General features: G+C 44.3%; 3 protein-coding genes and 3 non-coding genes across 6 annotated transcripts.

Moving 5' to 3' along the window:
• Positions 1 to 293: 293 nt before the first annotated feature.
• ccmFN2 (cytochrome c biogenesis protein ccmFN2) lies at positions 294 to 929 on the bottom strand (the record flags this gene model as incomplete). Its single annotated transcript has 1 exon — positions 294 to 929. A coding segment is annotated over one exon (636 nt), but the record flags the coding sequence as incomplete, so codon positions are not given.
• Positions 930 to 4,688: 3,759 nt separating this feature from the next.
• Positions 4,689 to 5,261, top strand: nad9 (NADH dehydrogenase subunit 9). Its single transcript has one exon. The coding sequence runs from the start codon at positions 4,689 to 4,691 to the stop codon at positions 5,259 to 5,261; it is 573 nt and encodes a 190-aa protein (YP_006665975.1).
• Positions 5,262 to 6,860: 1,599 nt separating this feature from the next.
• Positions 6,861 to 8,389, top strand: nad5 (NADH dehydrogenase subunit 5; one part of a trans-spliced gene, as the record gives it). Coding sequence (YP_006665974.1) covers positions 6,861 to 7,254; positions 8,242 to 8,389 — 542 coding nt within the window.
• A 1,049-nt stretch (positions 8,390 to 9,438) lies between these two features.
• On the bottom strand, positions 9,439 to 9,512 carry trnH. Its single transcript has one exon. It is a non-coding gene; the product is annotated as a tRNA-His (tRNA).
• An 80-nt stretch (positions 9,513 to 9,592) lies between these two features.
• On the bottom strand, positions 9,593 to 9,680 carry trnS. Its single transcript has one exon. It is a non-coding gene; the product is annotated as a tRNA-Ser (tRNA).
• Positions 9,681 to 12,300: 2,620 nt separating this feature from the next.
• On the bottom strand, positions 12,301 to 12,374 carry trnW. Its single transcript has one exon. It is a non-coding gene; the product is annotated as a tRNA-Trp (tRNA).
• Between the last annotated feature and the right edge of the window lie 3,183 nt (positions 12,375 to 15,557).

Below are 15,557 nucleotides of genomic sequence, written 5' to 3'. Positions count from 1 at the left end.
CAGAACTTCTCACGTTGTTCTGTCTCCAAACAGAGAGCTCATAGGCCTTATTCTTTGGATAAAAGTAGCGACGAGCCGACTACTACGACCACATGCGCATCTAGCGCAGTGGCTTGTCACTTCGTACCTTGACCATCTTCCGAAGTTCTAAATAATCTACTGATCAAACGCTGTAGGGGCGGACTGCTCTACATTCAGCCACGCCACAGTGACCCCCCGAAGCGATCTGCCTCATTGCAGGACGAAATCCGGCAGCCAATTGCTGGCTCTGAATAACCAGCCCAGCAAGAAGTTCAATTCTTCCATAACATAACGGGGCGGGGTTGCGCGCGAGCCGAGTGACGTAGATGCACAAGAGTACTTCGCGCCACAACCATTTCTTTTTTATACGTTCTACGGACCGATGCCTGCTGCTTCATCTGGTAGAAAAGAATCATAGATATGCCGGTCATTAGAAGGAAGAACCACCATAAAAAGATTCCTCGTGTATCATCTGTAGCAAAACTATGAACGGGAGCTAGCAATCCGGACCGTATTGAAAAGGTTCCTGAGACACAGCATGGAAAAGTCACAATATTAAGAAACGAGGTCCAAGAATGAAGAAGGGGTAAAATTACAGAATGAATACGAGCTGTGGCTAATACCCGAGGCATAAAAGAAGCATTTTCTACGGGATCCCGAAACCACCAGCCACCCCGACCTAATTCATGATAAGCCCACCAACTTCCTGGCAAGATGCCTACGGTTAAAAACCACCAACATGTCAAGATCCAAATTCGAATTGGTTCCTGGTCCTGATCAGAGACCACTGTGTTCGCGCCGGCGGTCCAACAAAGAGGCGAAGTAGTGGTCTCTTTCTTTCCATTACGAACGACACGCTTCGCCTGCTCCCTCCCCGTGTCCACTAGCGCTCCTGCCCAGAGCAAAGAAACTACCTTTTTCGTAGATGAATTAGGTTCAAGTTGATGTTTTTCACAACTCTTTCATAACATGAAGTAGATCTTATGTCCGGGCAGTTCAAAATTCTCTGCAGTGACCTGACAGAGAGAAAGGCTGTACGCGAATCGGGGCTAAAGGCGGCCCGGCCCACTTAATGGCTTCCCTTTGTTCCAAAATGGAGGACGAAAGGTAGCCATCGCTACGTAGAGCGTCCTGTAGCTTCACTTCAATATCAAATTGAAGATCCGGTATTCAAAAGTCTTCCTTGGTTCCACCCTCACATTCATGAAAGAGATTGCCGAAAAGGGCTTTATGCAAGCAGAAAAACGACCTTTTTGACAATTCACAAGTTGTAGCTTGACCCCGGTTCGGGACTTCCCAAGTCACTCCTATAAAGATCCCCGGTTCTACCTCCTTCTGCAAGAGTGATCTATCCCGTCAATCCCACTCGCGAGCTATACATTCTAACCTTCTTTGCCTAGCAAGATACGTCTAGTTCTCCTTCTGCTTGCTTATCTCGGTAGGAAATTTGAACAGTCTCCGATTTCAAAGGAATTCCTCGGCAAGAGCTATACCTTCAGGAACCGGAGCAATAACTGCTATAAAGGAAGGCGTTATAGGACAGAGGTGGCGATGAAGATCATGGAATCATAACAGCACAGAAAGCTCCGAACTACTTCCGCTTGAGGTTGGTCGTAGATGAACCCAATAGATTGACTATCTTCAAAAGTAGCCGCTAGAGCTATTAACTATCGGTATTACAGAAGAAGCTAAAGAAGAGCTCTGATAAAAATAGAATTAAGAGTAAGATCAAAGCTCCCGGGGATCAAATCTCCTAGGTAGGTGTGGCTCGTTGAGACCTGAAGGTTCCCGTCGGCCAAGGGCGGAAGAGGAGCATGCTTTTCTTCGTCGTCAGCTAGCGGGCGCAAGCAGAGTGGGACCTTCTCCGATAGTCTCTTTCATTATAATATGTGAAGGCTTTCCCGCTCGATGCTTTCTTAATGTCATAGTTTATATCAAGATGAAAGGGAAAGACAATAAGAAAGATTCAAAGGTTTTTTTACTTAGATAGTCTTTTATGTAGTAGACTTTCTCGAGGAACGCCAGTCTCTCGACTGAGAGGAACGCCTGGTAGGTGGTGAAGGACGAGAAAGATACCTGGACGGAGATGTGAATTAGATATAAACCTTCTTATTACTAAATCGATCAAGTACTTACTTGAGAGTGAGAGAGGTCATATTAGTATTCTCTGTATATTCTCATAGTGACTTTGAAAGCACTCTAAGTCCCGTGCGACTAAGAATAAGAAGAGGTGATAGCCCGACTGCTTGATTCCGATTTACTACAAGTTTGCAACTAAAGCCACAGAGGAAAGGTTAATTCCTTGTAGGGAAGTTGATAGGCATTTTCTATCTTCCTGAGCATACGCTCATTCTTTCTCTTATATACGCTAATTCTTTCAAAGGCCTATTTGATAGCTTCAAACGCTTGTTCTTATCTTTATCATACGAAGAAATATCGATCGTCAAAATGGCATAACTATCTACTAGGAGCTGCTTGCCCAGTCATAAAGCTAGGATCAGTCTCTGTCCACTCTAAGGAAGCCCCGTCTCAGGCGAAGGTGGGAAATAAACAAACAGTTGTTACGTCGCCTTCGATTAAATCGGTAAACAAACAGGGGGAACTCTGATTCTCGTACAATCAACATTTTCTTGTTTAATTCCGTCACAAAACCCCGTGTTTTTTCGATGAATCACTAGTAACAGGAAGATTAGGTAGTTGGTTAGGGGGAGCTAATTGGCAATGAACATAGGAATGGCAACCGGGGAAGAACCCCACATTACTACCTATCACATGCACGAACGGGGGCAGGGCAGCAGAGCAACACTTCACGCACTATCATGACAACTTGTTCCCAGCGAACGAAGAGAAGGAATACTTATTAGTAATGACAGGAATGACAGCAAGCAAACAGCCGGGAACTTGAAGAACGCCTCCGCTGCTAACGCCCTTACCCCATCATGTCACTTATTCCCGTCGAACAAACAGGGATATTCTTTAGAGAATGCGCAGAGCAGCTTAGCCGCTCCATCGTGCCTTACCTCAGTACACGCTACGCGCAACGCGGCAGGCACTAACTCACTACAATACATGCAGGAACAGCAATCACAACTAAAAGCAACTAGCTGGCTTGCTCATGCAACCTATTATTCCCATCCGAACAGAGAGAGGAAGAGTGACTCTTATAATGACAGGAATGAAAGGAGTGACTTAGCTGCACTTGCAAATACAGCAGTACTCCGCAGGCAAACAGCTGACCTATCATGCCTATTACGAACAAGGAGAGGTACTTTAGTAACTCGATTGAAAGGAGAGGTACGGATCGAGCGTAGCTTTTGAAAGCAAAAAGGATTCAATCCGCCTTGCAGCAAATACACAGATGTTCTTCCCTCTCCGTCGAGTACCTTCCGTCCTTCATCAAATACTTAATGAGTTCGCCCAGAAAGAGGGGGAAGCTTGTTCTGTCGACCTTTGCATCAATTCCCTCTTTTAGTGTTAGCAAGTCTTCTCCCATGCTGTTCATTGACTCCCTTTGTCGTGTTCCTCTTGCTATCGCAGGCTGAGGTTGGACTGGAGTTTTTTCGTGAACCAACGAGTTCAGTCGTGTTGCGTAACGAGTCTAAGGGAGTGGAGTATACTTTTTCTATGATATAAAACAAATAATATACTAGGTGAATCAGCAGTTCTCCTCGCCTACTCTATAGTTCTAGTCCGCCTACCGAACGGAGGAAACAGAGATTCTACCACATTGCTTCGAGACTGGAAGGAATGTCAGTCATAAATAATGAAATCCATATAACTCTACTCCGGGTTGTGAGAACATCGTGCCTGTTGCGATTGTGCGGCTTTCCGCATGGCTGGAGACCCCCTATGAACAAACAGTAGGGTGGTTGTAGGAGAACCCCGACTCCCTAATGCAAGATAGAGCTCTTAGGGTGCGTTTCGTTCCAGCAACAGTAGTATACGGTTCAAAACGCCTTGTTCCATCCGGCGCGAATCCCCTCCATCACTAGTAAAGTGGAGGTGTTATTTGTATTGCAATAATGAATCAATGTACGAACACAAATAATGAGCAGACCTGCCCACTTTTCTATGTGGGTTCATTTCATAATATATTATTTTTTGAATAAAGAAGCGCTTTGAGGCAGGTTGTGTTTCTCGGTTGATGGATGGAGTTCCATTGTCCCATGAGAACTCTTAGCTACTGAGATACGAGAAGAGAAAATGCACTTTTCCATCTATATAAAGAGAAAGTTTTGGATTCCTACTGTCCTCTTACGAAGGAAAATTGGATTTCTTACTTTTCCATCTATATAAAATGAAAAGAAAGATTTGTGTTTAGCTCGCCTACACAAGCCAGGGATTCTACTTGACTTTTCAGATGTTGCTTATCCAGGCTTGGTGGTAAGGGGATGGGTTAAGCCAGCTCGTGACAAAAGTACCTCTCGGACGAGTTTTCTCGATTACAAGATCGAGTTCTCAAAAATAAATAAATGCGTACAGATATAGATAAAGTGTGCAGTGAGGGATCTTTATAGGTAACCAGTCTTTACTTAACTCGACCCAAGTAATGCCCAAAGACTCCCATGCTTTTCTTGGTTGGACCAACCGGCACCGGCAATTTCCGACGAGTCTTTCAGAATTTGAAGAGCAAGAAGCGGAACTACAAGAAAGCTTTCTTTATCTTTATGGATAACCAATCCATTTTCAAATATAGTTGGGAGACTTTACCCAAGAAATGGGTCAAAAAAATGGAAAGATCGGAACATGGGAATAGATCTGATACCAATACGGACTACCTATTTCAATTGTTGTGCTTTCTCAAATTGCATACCTATACAAGGGTTCAAGTTTCGATCGATATTTGCGGAGTTGATCATCCCTCCCGAAAACGAAGATTTGAAGTGGTCTATAATTTACTGAGTACTCGGTATAACTCACGCATTCGTGTACAAACCAGTGCAGACGAAGTAACACGAATATCTCCGGTAGTAAGTCTATTTCCATCAGCCGGCCGGTGGGAGCGAGAAGTTTGGGATATGTTTGGTGTTTCTTTCATCAATCATCCGGATCTACGCCGTATATCAACAGATTATGGTTTCGAGGGTCATCCATTACGAAAAGACCTTCCTCTGAGTGGATATGTGGAAGTACGCTATGATGATCCAGAGAAACGTGTGGTTTCTGAACCCATTGAGATGACCCAAGAATTTCGCTATTTCGATTTTGCTAGTCCTTGGGAACAGCGTAGCGACGGATAATTCAGAATCAGAATAGGTCCACCAGTCCAGGGGACAAATCAATAGGAAATGCTATTTGCTTTGTAAGAAGACTTCTATGAAAGTCTTTCAAAAGAGAATTGCTTCTATCAAGATAGCCGCCTTGTCAGAAGTCCTTCTCCAAGCAGTTTATGCGCTTAAACCCTCGCCGTAGAATCCTTTAACCGAGATGAATTGCTAAGCTTCTCATATTCGTTCGATAAAGTGAATCCACAGAATCTATCCTCACCTATCCTTATGCTTTTCTCACAGATTCAACAACAAAATGTTTCTCTTCGGGGATCGATGAAAGGCTAATCCGATTTCTCTTTCCCGGCCGCCCTTGCTCTTTCTTGAAAGGTGTCTGGTGTTTGTTCTAGCAGCTGACAATCAAGGACTGAGCATGGTTTAGGACCAAGGGGGAAATTTAGAGACTGAGAGCAAGGATTCTTTTTTAGTAGGAACAAGAAGAACATCACTAACTGGTATTCTACCTTCTGTGGTAGCAAGAGTTGTTGAACCGACATGAGAAATAGGAAGATAAGCACCATCTCCAACCATACTTCTGAGCCATTGTAAACTAGAGACTGTTGTCATTTTTGAACTGAATCCGTGACATGAGTGGAGGAGAAAATGCTCTACTGAGCTAACGGTGGAGGAAGGGCAGCTAGAAGCCCGGTAGCAAAGCAAGGCAAAGCAGATCCAAAAGAAGAAGGAAGTCGAGCTTTCGTTCGAACTACAGTATTTATTATTCTATTTAGGTAATTAGAAATATCGTAAGATAAGAAAGAATTGACAAGCGGATAAGTTTTCTAGTTGGCGCAGTTGGAAGTTGCTTGGAAGGATCTGTGCTGGTTGGTAGACTTGCTAGAGTGGTTGCTTTTGGTTGACATAGATCCATAGATATGTGCTCGCAGTCGTCTCATAGAGCACTGCGGAAATCGAAGTCAAGGGGTAAGGTGTAGTCAGCTTCCCCGCTCACGTTTCGGGTTGCTAAGGTCAGATTCTTGAAACAACAGTCCTAGGAGGGCCGATTGATTGACCGAGATGGGAATCAATGCCTAGTCAAATCAAAGTCAAGTAGGGGCGAAGCCGTTGCTTGTTTGCTCCTTCGTATAGGTTCCGTGTAGGCGTCTTTCCATACGATCAATTGAATATTGGAAAAATCAAATCCGGTGGGTTTTTATCGTGAGCTCCTTTCGCGAGTCGAGGAACGCCAGTTAGTCGACTAAAAGGTCTGCAAGCCTTGTCTCGCCATTATTATAATGGCGGGAACCATATTCCTTTTCCCTTTCAAACTCAAAAGGAAAAAGATGCTATCTATTCCATTATGTGGCAATACCGCCGCGAGGAGTAGAATGAGTCCATGCTTCCTAATTTTCTGACTGAAAAGTCTTTTGGCTCGATGCGCTTAACGAAAGGGAACTCTCTAGATTAAGAATGAATTTCCTTCTCCATTAAGCCGGACCGGCGACGAATAATAAATAGGTACGTACCCCCACCCCAGGCAGAGTTAGTGAGCCGTGTAATAGGCGACCATTTCGCGCGGTTCGGGGGGCACTTGAGTAAGCCGCCGGCGCCCGACTGCGTCTTGACCCCTATCCAATTTTTGGGCCAATTCCCCCCTCGTACTACCAAAAAATGAGATTCTTGCCGAATCCGAGTTTGCTGCTCCAACCATTACCAAACTAATACCTATTCTGTTTAGTACTTCAGGTGCTTTTGTTGCGTATAATGTAAATCCCGTAGCGGATCAATTCCAACGAGCCTTTCAAACTAGTACTTTTTGTAATCGACTCTATAGCTTCTTCAATAAACGCTGGTTCTTCGATCAAGTTTTGAATGACTTTCTAGTCAGATCGTTCCTGCGTTTCGGATATGAAGTCTCATTCGAAGCTTTAGACAAAGGTGCTATTGAGATATTGGGCCCTTATGGTATCTCGTACACATTCCGACGATTGGCCGAGCGAATAAGTCAACTTCAAAGTGGATTTGTTGTGCGAAGAGTGCGTTATGACCCGTGGCCGCCTGCCTGGTGGGGGGCGGCTCCTCCGTTGTGGGTAAACGGGAAACCCGACTCTACGAACCCGAGGAAAGGCTGCACAGCAGTAGTAAGGGCGTTAAGACCGGAGCTTTTTGTAGTGCTAGCAGGAATGCAAGTGAATGAATCCCATCCCCTAGCGAGTGAAGTGCTTACGCTGCCTTAGAGATAGGGGCGAGCAAAAGAGTCCGTTCTTCAATTTTGAGATCTTTAGATTCGTAAGATCCTGATAGAGTCCCCTTCTCTTTACTAATATAATAGAGAGGGGGCTGAAAAGCAGTTGCTTGCTGTCTACTTCGCGAGCCTTCACTGCACCGTTCTGTAACTTGCCTTCTTTCGTCCGTCCACGAGGCTGTAAAAAGAGAGATAGGGGCGGCTATCTAGCGGGAGTCGTTTCGGTTGTATGCCACGAGGTCCCTATGGACAAGGGGACAAGTGAATCATCGCTTTTGAGCGCAGGCATCCCTCTACCATCCATCCCATAGCATTCCATCGTCTCGTATTGTACTGTACCGTATCAGACCAGATAGATCTATTGAGTGAGAGAAAGGTAGTGTAACTAATTAGATATTCTTCATATTCTTATTGATAGGGATCCCCATTCATTCCTAGATTCCCGTCATTACGGATGCCCCTACCTAACTACATGGTAGTGGTCTAGGGAGCGCAATTGCTAGAGCACGGGAGAATGAAGAGTAATGATTTCAGCAAGAGCAGCCGGACGGACTATTCTAGTGAGTCTAGTGACTACTAGAGTAGAGTTGAGTCAAAAGGTATGGTATAGCAGCCTTTCCGAGCGAGCCTCTGGGATCTCCTGTAAACCCCCATGATGTGGTAAAGGGAGGATATTAGGGGAAGCAGTGAGTGGAGATTCCCCTGCGGAGAGCCGGATGAGGGGAGACCTTCACGTCCGGTTCGGAGGGCGGGGATATCCCGACCCTACTATCATTATGCCTTTGCAATGTTACTTGGTTCAACTCTATTTGTGACCTTTTCTCGTATGTGGGACTCTCTATCTTCTTGGGTAGATAATCGATCGTCTTTCATTTTGATAGTGAGTAGTTTTTATACAAAGTCAAGTCAAGAATAATAATCGAACTGGAGGAGCTTGCCAGGATGGCTTGGTAAGCAAGCAACCAGGCGCCCATTCCCAGTTCTTTCTCTTCTCTCTTTTTTTAGTTTAGTGACAGCTCATCAAAACAATTGTCCAAGATTGCTAGATCGAAGACGCGACGAAAAGTAAGAAATTCCGAGTATTTTGACCAATTCAAGGCGCGTAGCGGGGTTGCTCCTTTAGCAAAACTTGGATAAAGTTGAGCCAAAAGATCCCGATTCAAGAGAAATTCATGAGGAAGTGGTATTTCTTTAGGATCTACTCCAGCATTTAGAAATTGGTTAATCGGTAAAGATACATGTACTGGATTGTCCTGCCCAAGAAAGGGACCCAAGTCCTAGTAGCTGCTAAATGGTGATTCAACATAGATTCTACATCTTGGAACCAAGCCAATTTTGGAGCTGCTTTGTGATAATGGAACCAACCAGCAAAAAGCATTAAGGCTGCGAAGACCAATGCGCCAATTGCGGTACAATAAAGTTGTAATTCACTAGTTATTCCAGATGCTCGCCAAATCTGAAAAAAGCCAGAGGTTATTTGTATTCCTCGGAAGCCTCCGCCCACATCTCCATTCAGGATTTCTTGGCCCACTATTGGCCAAACCACCTGAGCACTAGGTCCAATGTGAGTAGGATCGCTCAGACATGCTTCATAATTGGAAAAACGAGCACCATGGAAATACATGCCACTCAGCCAAAGAAAGATGATAGAGAGTTGGCCAAAATGGGCGCTAAATACTTTTTCGAGAGATTTCCTCCAAATCACTGGTATGACTCTGTGCATCGTTCATACTTCCGATGTGTGGAGGGAACCATTGCTGCTATCCCTTGAAAGTGCAGCTAAAGGAGGACCTCCAGGTCCGTAGAAGAACTACTTGCTTGTTTGTCCTGGTATTGGAAGAGGTATCTAGAGGCGTTCTTCGGGGTCTTTTCTAGTCTTGACTTCCTTCTCTGACCCGTTGTGGGTGCCCGGTCTCCCTTCCTATTCTATCTTTGTTGTTTGTGAATGAGTACCTATCCCTTATGGGCGAACGACGGGAATTGAACCCGCGCATGGTGGATTCACAATCCACTGCCTTGATCCACTTGGCTACATCCGCCCGCTACGCGCAACGGGCTCCCCGCTCCTAGTCACTAAGTAGTGCTCTTCTCATTTCGCCCGCCTGTTTCACTCCCGCGCCGGAGGGAATGGGATTCGAACCCATGATACAATCTTCTTGTATGTCGATTTAGCAAACCAATGCCTTAAGCCACTCAGCCATCCCTCCAAGTTGTTGATCGGAATTTTGAAAAGAGTCAAGTCTTACTTATTTAAGCTGGAATGAAAATCTTCTTCTCTTATGATATTTTATAGAGTTTCGTTTCTTTTATCTATCTCCCCATTCGAACGAGAGAATTGAGTTGATAGCTTCAGTAGTGGTTGCTTGATGGTGTGTAGTGGGATGACCTGGTAGCGATCATATTAGTATGTATATGAGCAGGACTTGAAAGATCTGATATCTTTCAAGAAAGTTGGACCATTTATCACATCAAGGTAACTACGATAGGCAAAAGAAGACTCTTAGGTCGTTGATTCAAATTCTACCTATATTTGCATTCACTTAATGGTCAAACCTACAATGGAATTGACTCTAACATCCGATCCGGCCGGAGGAAAGACTTACTACTACAAGGGCTTGTGCCAACCAACAAGAAGGGGGACGGAGCAAAGACATCTCTTGGCCAGAACCGGACATTGCCCTTTACCATCTCACCACTAGGAGACTGGGACTCGAGGCGTGGTTAAGTATTCCCTTCCGCTCTGGAAGTCAATTTATTTCCTATCTTTCGGTTCCAAATCTTTTTTTCTTATAAAGAGTGTATTGTATGGTCCAGTTGGTGTGGAGAGATGGGTCACTCTTGCGCATCTCGCGCTGTGGTGATTGGTAGAGGAGCCGAGCGTACGCAAGAATCAAGTGCCTCAGGGCTTCCACTAGGCAATCGGACCACTACATCGAATGAAATAAACTGGTTTCACGCTGCCTGAGGTCAAGTCTTCCCCGCTATTCTAACTCTAAATCCCGGTCGCACCCTTCGCACAACAAATCCACTTTGAGGCGTCGGCTGAACCTTCGATCCTTTAGGAAATGACCAGCAACAGGAGGATGAGATGCCGAGAAATTTTGGTGCTAATCCCAGGACCAATCCCGTTGTTTGGGCCAGCCGAGAAGACAGACAGCGCACTCAGGACTAGGCCCGTATCCAGAACGAATAGAAGGAGGATAATTGCCATTTTTATGCTAACAGGCTGCTCAACTTTTGGAATGAGAACCAAAAGAGACCGATTAATCTCCGCGTACTGTCTCGGATCACTCATGGGAACGGGAGTGGGTGGTCCCTAGGAACGGCGGAAAGGAAGTACTGGTTCAACCAGATACGAGTGACGGAACCGGGGTTGATCAAAGACATGCGCCGAGTGCCAGGAATGACTATAAGCCGATTCGTTGTGGAACTAATGCTTGCATCGGTTTCTTTATCTTGTGGTCGACATTGAAAGATTCCTGTTCTAGGATTGGGCGGTGTCCGTCCACTAATGTAAAGATTGGGCGTGGGAGAGGTTTGACGAAAGAAACTTTCCGGGCGATCATCTTCTGAGCTCTGATCGTAGACCAACCTCATCCGGCGGACAGATTCCTGTTCTGCTGATCCTTCTTCTTCCGGACCTGAATAAGACAGAATGAATCTTTATCTGGGAAGGTGAGAGCTATCTCGAAATCTAATAAATTACCTCCTGGCCCCTGTTAGAAGGTTATCCGCCTTGCTCCAATGCATGTCGAAGGTTTAGCTGGGGAGCACTACGGTATGCTGCATCTATCTCTCTTCGTGGGACTAAGTAGAAGGTTTCGGGTAGAAGGCTTTCCCGTTTATTCTAGGTGGTCCATCCTAACATTTAACCAACGAGGAGAACACTCCACGAATGAAGAGGATAATCTCCTATCCTTTTTTTCGAGTAGTTTTGGCTATCGATCTAGTAATATAGTCAAAGTAATCAAGGTCCGAAACTCAAATAGCAAATCAAATCTTTCGATATAAGGGTCTTAGAGCCTCCCCTATAGATAATCCAATCTAACCCCTTCTGGAAAGCCAGACCATAATATCGAGCTAGCAGCTTAAGAAGCAAAGGGACAGTGGGGTGGTGAAAGTGACAACAGATGCTGCAGCCGCTTCAGAACTGATGCTAAATGACGGACAAAGCTACTCCGCTACGGCATAGGAGAAGAGGCCTACGCACGTTGAAGTAGGTGTCTAGGTGGAAAAGCAGAATCAAAAATAGCCAGTTGTTAGAGTAAGATGAATTCATTACCTTATGGTGCTTACAGAGCATCAAGAAGAAAGTAGCTTAAGACTATTCCCCTTATAGGTTATAGGCACGCTTACTGCTATGATATTTTAGGGCTTCGGTACGGTAGAGTCTTCCCTATAGCTTTCCTTAGTTAGATGCGGGCTGGAAGGTCAGCTAGTTAATCAATTGTGCCAATCCTTCTTCTCTCTTTGACGACCGATAAAGAAGAAAAGCAAATACCTATTGTGGGATGTAGTACTCAATCTGATATCAGTACTTTCCGGGGGTGCAAAAGCAGATTCTCAAAATGCCATTCCCCTACCTCTTTTAACTGCTGCTGCTATCAGAGGTTTCTGGTACGGAAGCGGATTAGCTGATATGTCTTGTTCCAGTGCAAGCGCTTGTGAGTTCCCTAGGTTACCAATGGGTGAGTGGAGGAACCCCTGGGAAAGCATCTTGATCAGATCTAGACGAATTAGCCAGATAGGCAGACACCCAATGGAAAGATGAGTGCTGTTCAATTATTTGAGTTCAGTCTAATTTTGACCTAACAAGAGCAACGGAATCACGCTCTGTAGGATTTGAACCTACGACATTGGGTTTTGGAGACCCACGTTCTACCGAACTGAACTAAGAGCGCTTTCTTATCACAATTAATAAGACTGTAAAGACGAGGATTCTTTTTTTTTTTTATAACCCCAATAAATTTTCCACGCCTATACTATTATATATAATATGAGAAATTGAAAGATTATCTATGTCCAATTTGAATCGATCTCAAATTGATCCCTCCTTACTGCTCAGAGGAGAAAGAATAGGTAGGGATGACAGGAGAAGTCTCAGATGATCCTATCATTTGAGGATTCGAACCTGTGACATTTTTGACTCAAAACAAAGGCGCTACCAAGCTGCGCTACATCCCTTTCAATTGGTCTACGGTCTCATTGTAGAGAATCCCTGCCCTCTTTTCCACATCCGAGGAACGCCTCCATCGATATCAAATTTCTCTTGCCATTTTTTCTTTTTGCTTTTGATTTATATACTCATCATAATCCCGCCCCTCCTACAAACGCTAACTTACTTATGAGAAAAAAGGCTGATAAATAATCAGCCCTTTGAATTGAATAAGCGAGGCTTTCCCGATAGAAATGCTTGCATGCGAGAGAGATCCCAATTCCGTCTATCCGGAAAAAAAAAACAAGCCCTGCCGCCAGCTTCCACCCCGACAAAAAAAACATGAGCGCCTAGCGCGAAAGGTTGCTTTACTAAATAATATAAGGCGCGTTAGCGCTTTAGTTTTCAATAAGGTATTTAGTCACTCAGCCTTTAGGCACTTTAGTGACTCGAGAACTTGTTTCGAGGCACCCTAGTGACTCGACTGAAAAGGAGAGGTTGTGAAACAAACTCGACTAAAAGGAGAGGTATTGATTACTCGAAGCGTAGCGAGAGGTTTCAATAACTCGAGTGAAACGAGAGGAGAGGGGGGGGAGAAAGTCCAAGATTGCAGTAAGTTTGATAATGATCGAGTGACATTGCTTTTTCGGTCCGAACCAAGGAATCCCTTATATATGATAAAAAATGGATCTTGTTCTATCGTTGATCAGAGATTTCTCTATGAAACGAATCGGAGTTTGAAGAAGGGGAAGGAGAAGGAGTCCTCGACCCGGAACAGATAGAGGAGGATTTATTCAATCACATAGTTTGGGCTCCTAGAATATGGCGCCCTCGGGGCTTTCTATTTGATTGTATCGAAAGGCCTAATGAATTGGGATTTCCCTATTTGGCCGGGTCATTTCGGGGCAAGCGGATCATTTATGATGAAAAGTATGAGCTTCAAGAGAATGATTCGGAGTTCTTGCAGAGCGGAACCATACAGTACTAGAGACGAGATAGGTCTTCCAAAGAACAAGGCTTTTTTAGAATAGAATAAGCCAATTCATTTGGGACCCTGCAGATCCACTCTTTTTCCTATTCAAAGATCAGCCCTTTGTCTCTGTGTTTTCACATCGAGAATTCTTTGCAGATGAAGAGATATCAAAGGGGCTTCTTACTTCCCAAACAGATCCTCCTACATCTTATATATAAAAGCTGGTTTATCAAGAATACGCAAGAAAAGCACTTCGAATTGTTGATTCAGCGCCAGAGATGGCTTAGAACCAATAGTTCATTATCTAATGGATTTTTCCGTTCTAATACTCTATCCGAGAGTTATCAGTATTTATCAAATCTGTTCCTATCTAACGGAACGCTATTGGATCGAATGACAAAGACATTGTTGAAAAAAAGATGGCTTTTCCCGGATGAAATGAAAATAGGATTCATGTAATGTAACAGGAGAAAGGTTTCCCATTACTTAGCCGGGAAGATATGTGGCCATGAAATAGGGATTAAGTGAAACGGAATTGACTGGGTGGTAGAGTTGTAGAAACACCTGTTTCTTCCACTTAGCTCCATGGAACAATATGCTACTACTGAAACATGGAAGAATTGAAATCTTAGATCAAAACACTATGTATGGATGGTATGAACTGCCTAAACAAGAATTCTTGAACAGCGAACAACCAGAGCTATTACTCACTACATCAAAAAAATTTCCATTAATGAAAGATGGAAATCCATTGGAAAATCAAAAATACGCATGTCGGATGAAATTGTTGTTGCTATCTGTTCCAATAATGAATCAACTGAATAACTAAATAAAATAGATAGACCTTTCTCTTCGTCTCAGGTCGATGGATCTTCTCAATTGGAAGATCCCCTATATGGATAATACACATTCCAGTTGACCGAGCCTAATTCTAATTGTTTTGTTCCGAAGTCAAGATATCCACGGAGTGGTTCGCCCTATTCAGATATTCACGACCAAGAAGTACTGGATTCTCTTTAGGATAGGTCCTGAAAGGAGAAGGAAGGCTGGAATGCCACCAGGCGTCTATTATTTCATTCACCCGACCCGATAGTACCAATTTTGGTAACGTCCATCCAGTGCCAAAGTCACTGAATGGGTAAGTCACCAATCCCTAAAACGGACTATGTAATGTACTTTATCTGCTGGGTTACGGGGGGCATTTTACCAGAGGTTTAGATTGTATCAATCTACCCTTGTGTGATTCCTGTTGAATCATATACTGCGGGGCGCAGGGCGGACGATTTCAAAGCGGACTCCCCCTCCCCATTCATTAGATAGAGAAGATCGCCAAGATTTCGCGATCCGCTGCCGAACTTATTCCATTTCAATATTATGCCTTGAAGAGGCGTTCCTCGAACCTCCACGCTCTTTAGCACGAGATTTTGAGTCTCGCGTGTCTACCATTTCACCACCAAGGCGTTCATCGGAGTGAATCTTATTCCATAAATATGATATCTATCTAGTATGGCCAATTGGACTGAATGTGGTATGGCAGCAGTAGCAAAGGGGCACATTAATTAGTAAGGCAAGCTGTAAGAATAGCACTCGGAAATCTCTCTAAAACCAAAGCCCGGGAGACAATAGACTGAGTGACTGTGGTCAAGTAGCTGTTAGTAAGAAGCTCCGGTTCACAAAAGGAAAGAGTCACTGACCGAGTGCAGTGGTAATACCGACAGAGAGAGCTCCCAACGGAAAGAGGTCCCTAATAGGAGAGAAAAAAATTCCAAAGGTATGAAATGACTCGATAAGAGGTCCTTTGGAAGAATGCGGAAGCACCACCAATGGCCAGGCACAAGGCTACGTCTGGCACTCTTGCAAGTAGGGAGTCCTATGCCTTTTTATATAAACAGATAAAAGCTCGAGAAGATCTTTCCTCATGTGGATTCAAAAAGCAAGGATCTGTCCAATGGATTT

The sequence above is a fragment of the mitochondrial genome of Raphanus sativus, assembly GCF_000801105.2.
Source record: "Raphanus sativus mitochondrion, complete genome".
In the NCBI taxonomy this organism is placed as follows: Eukaryota; Viridiplantae; Streptophyta; class Magnoliopsida; order Brassicales; family Brassicaceae; genus Raphanus; species Raphanus sativus.
Note: the sequence above shows the minus strand (reverse complement) of the source record. Positions and strands in the feature narration are given on the sequence as shown.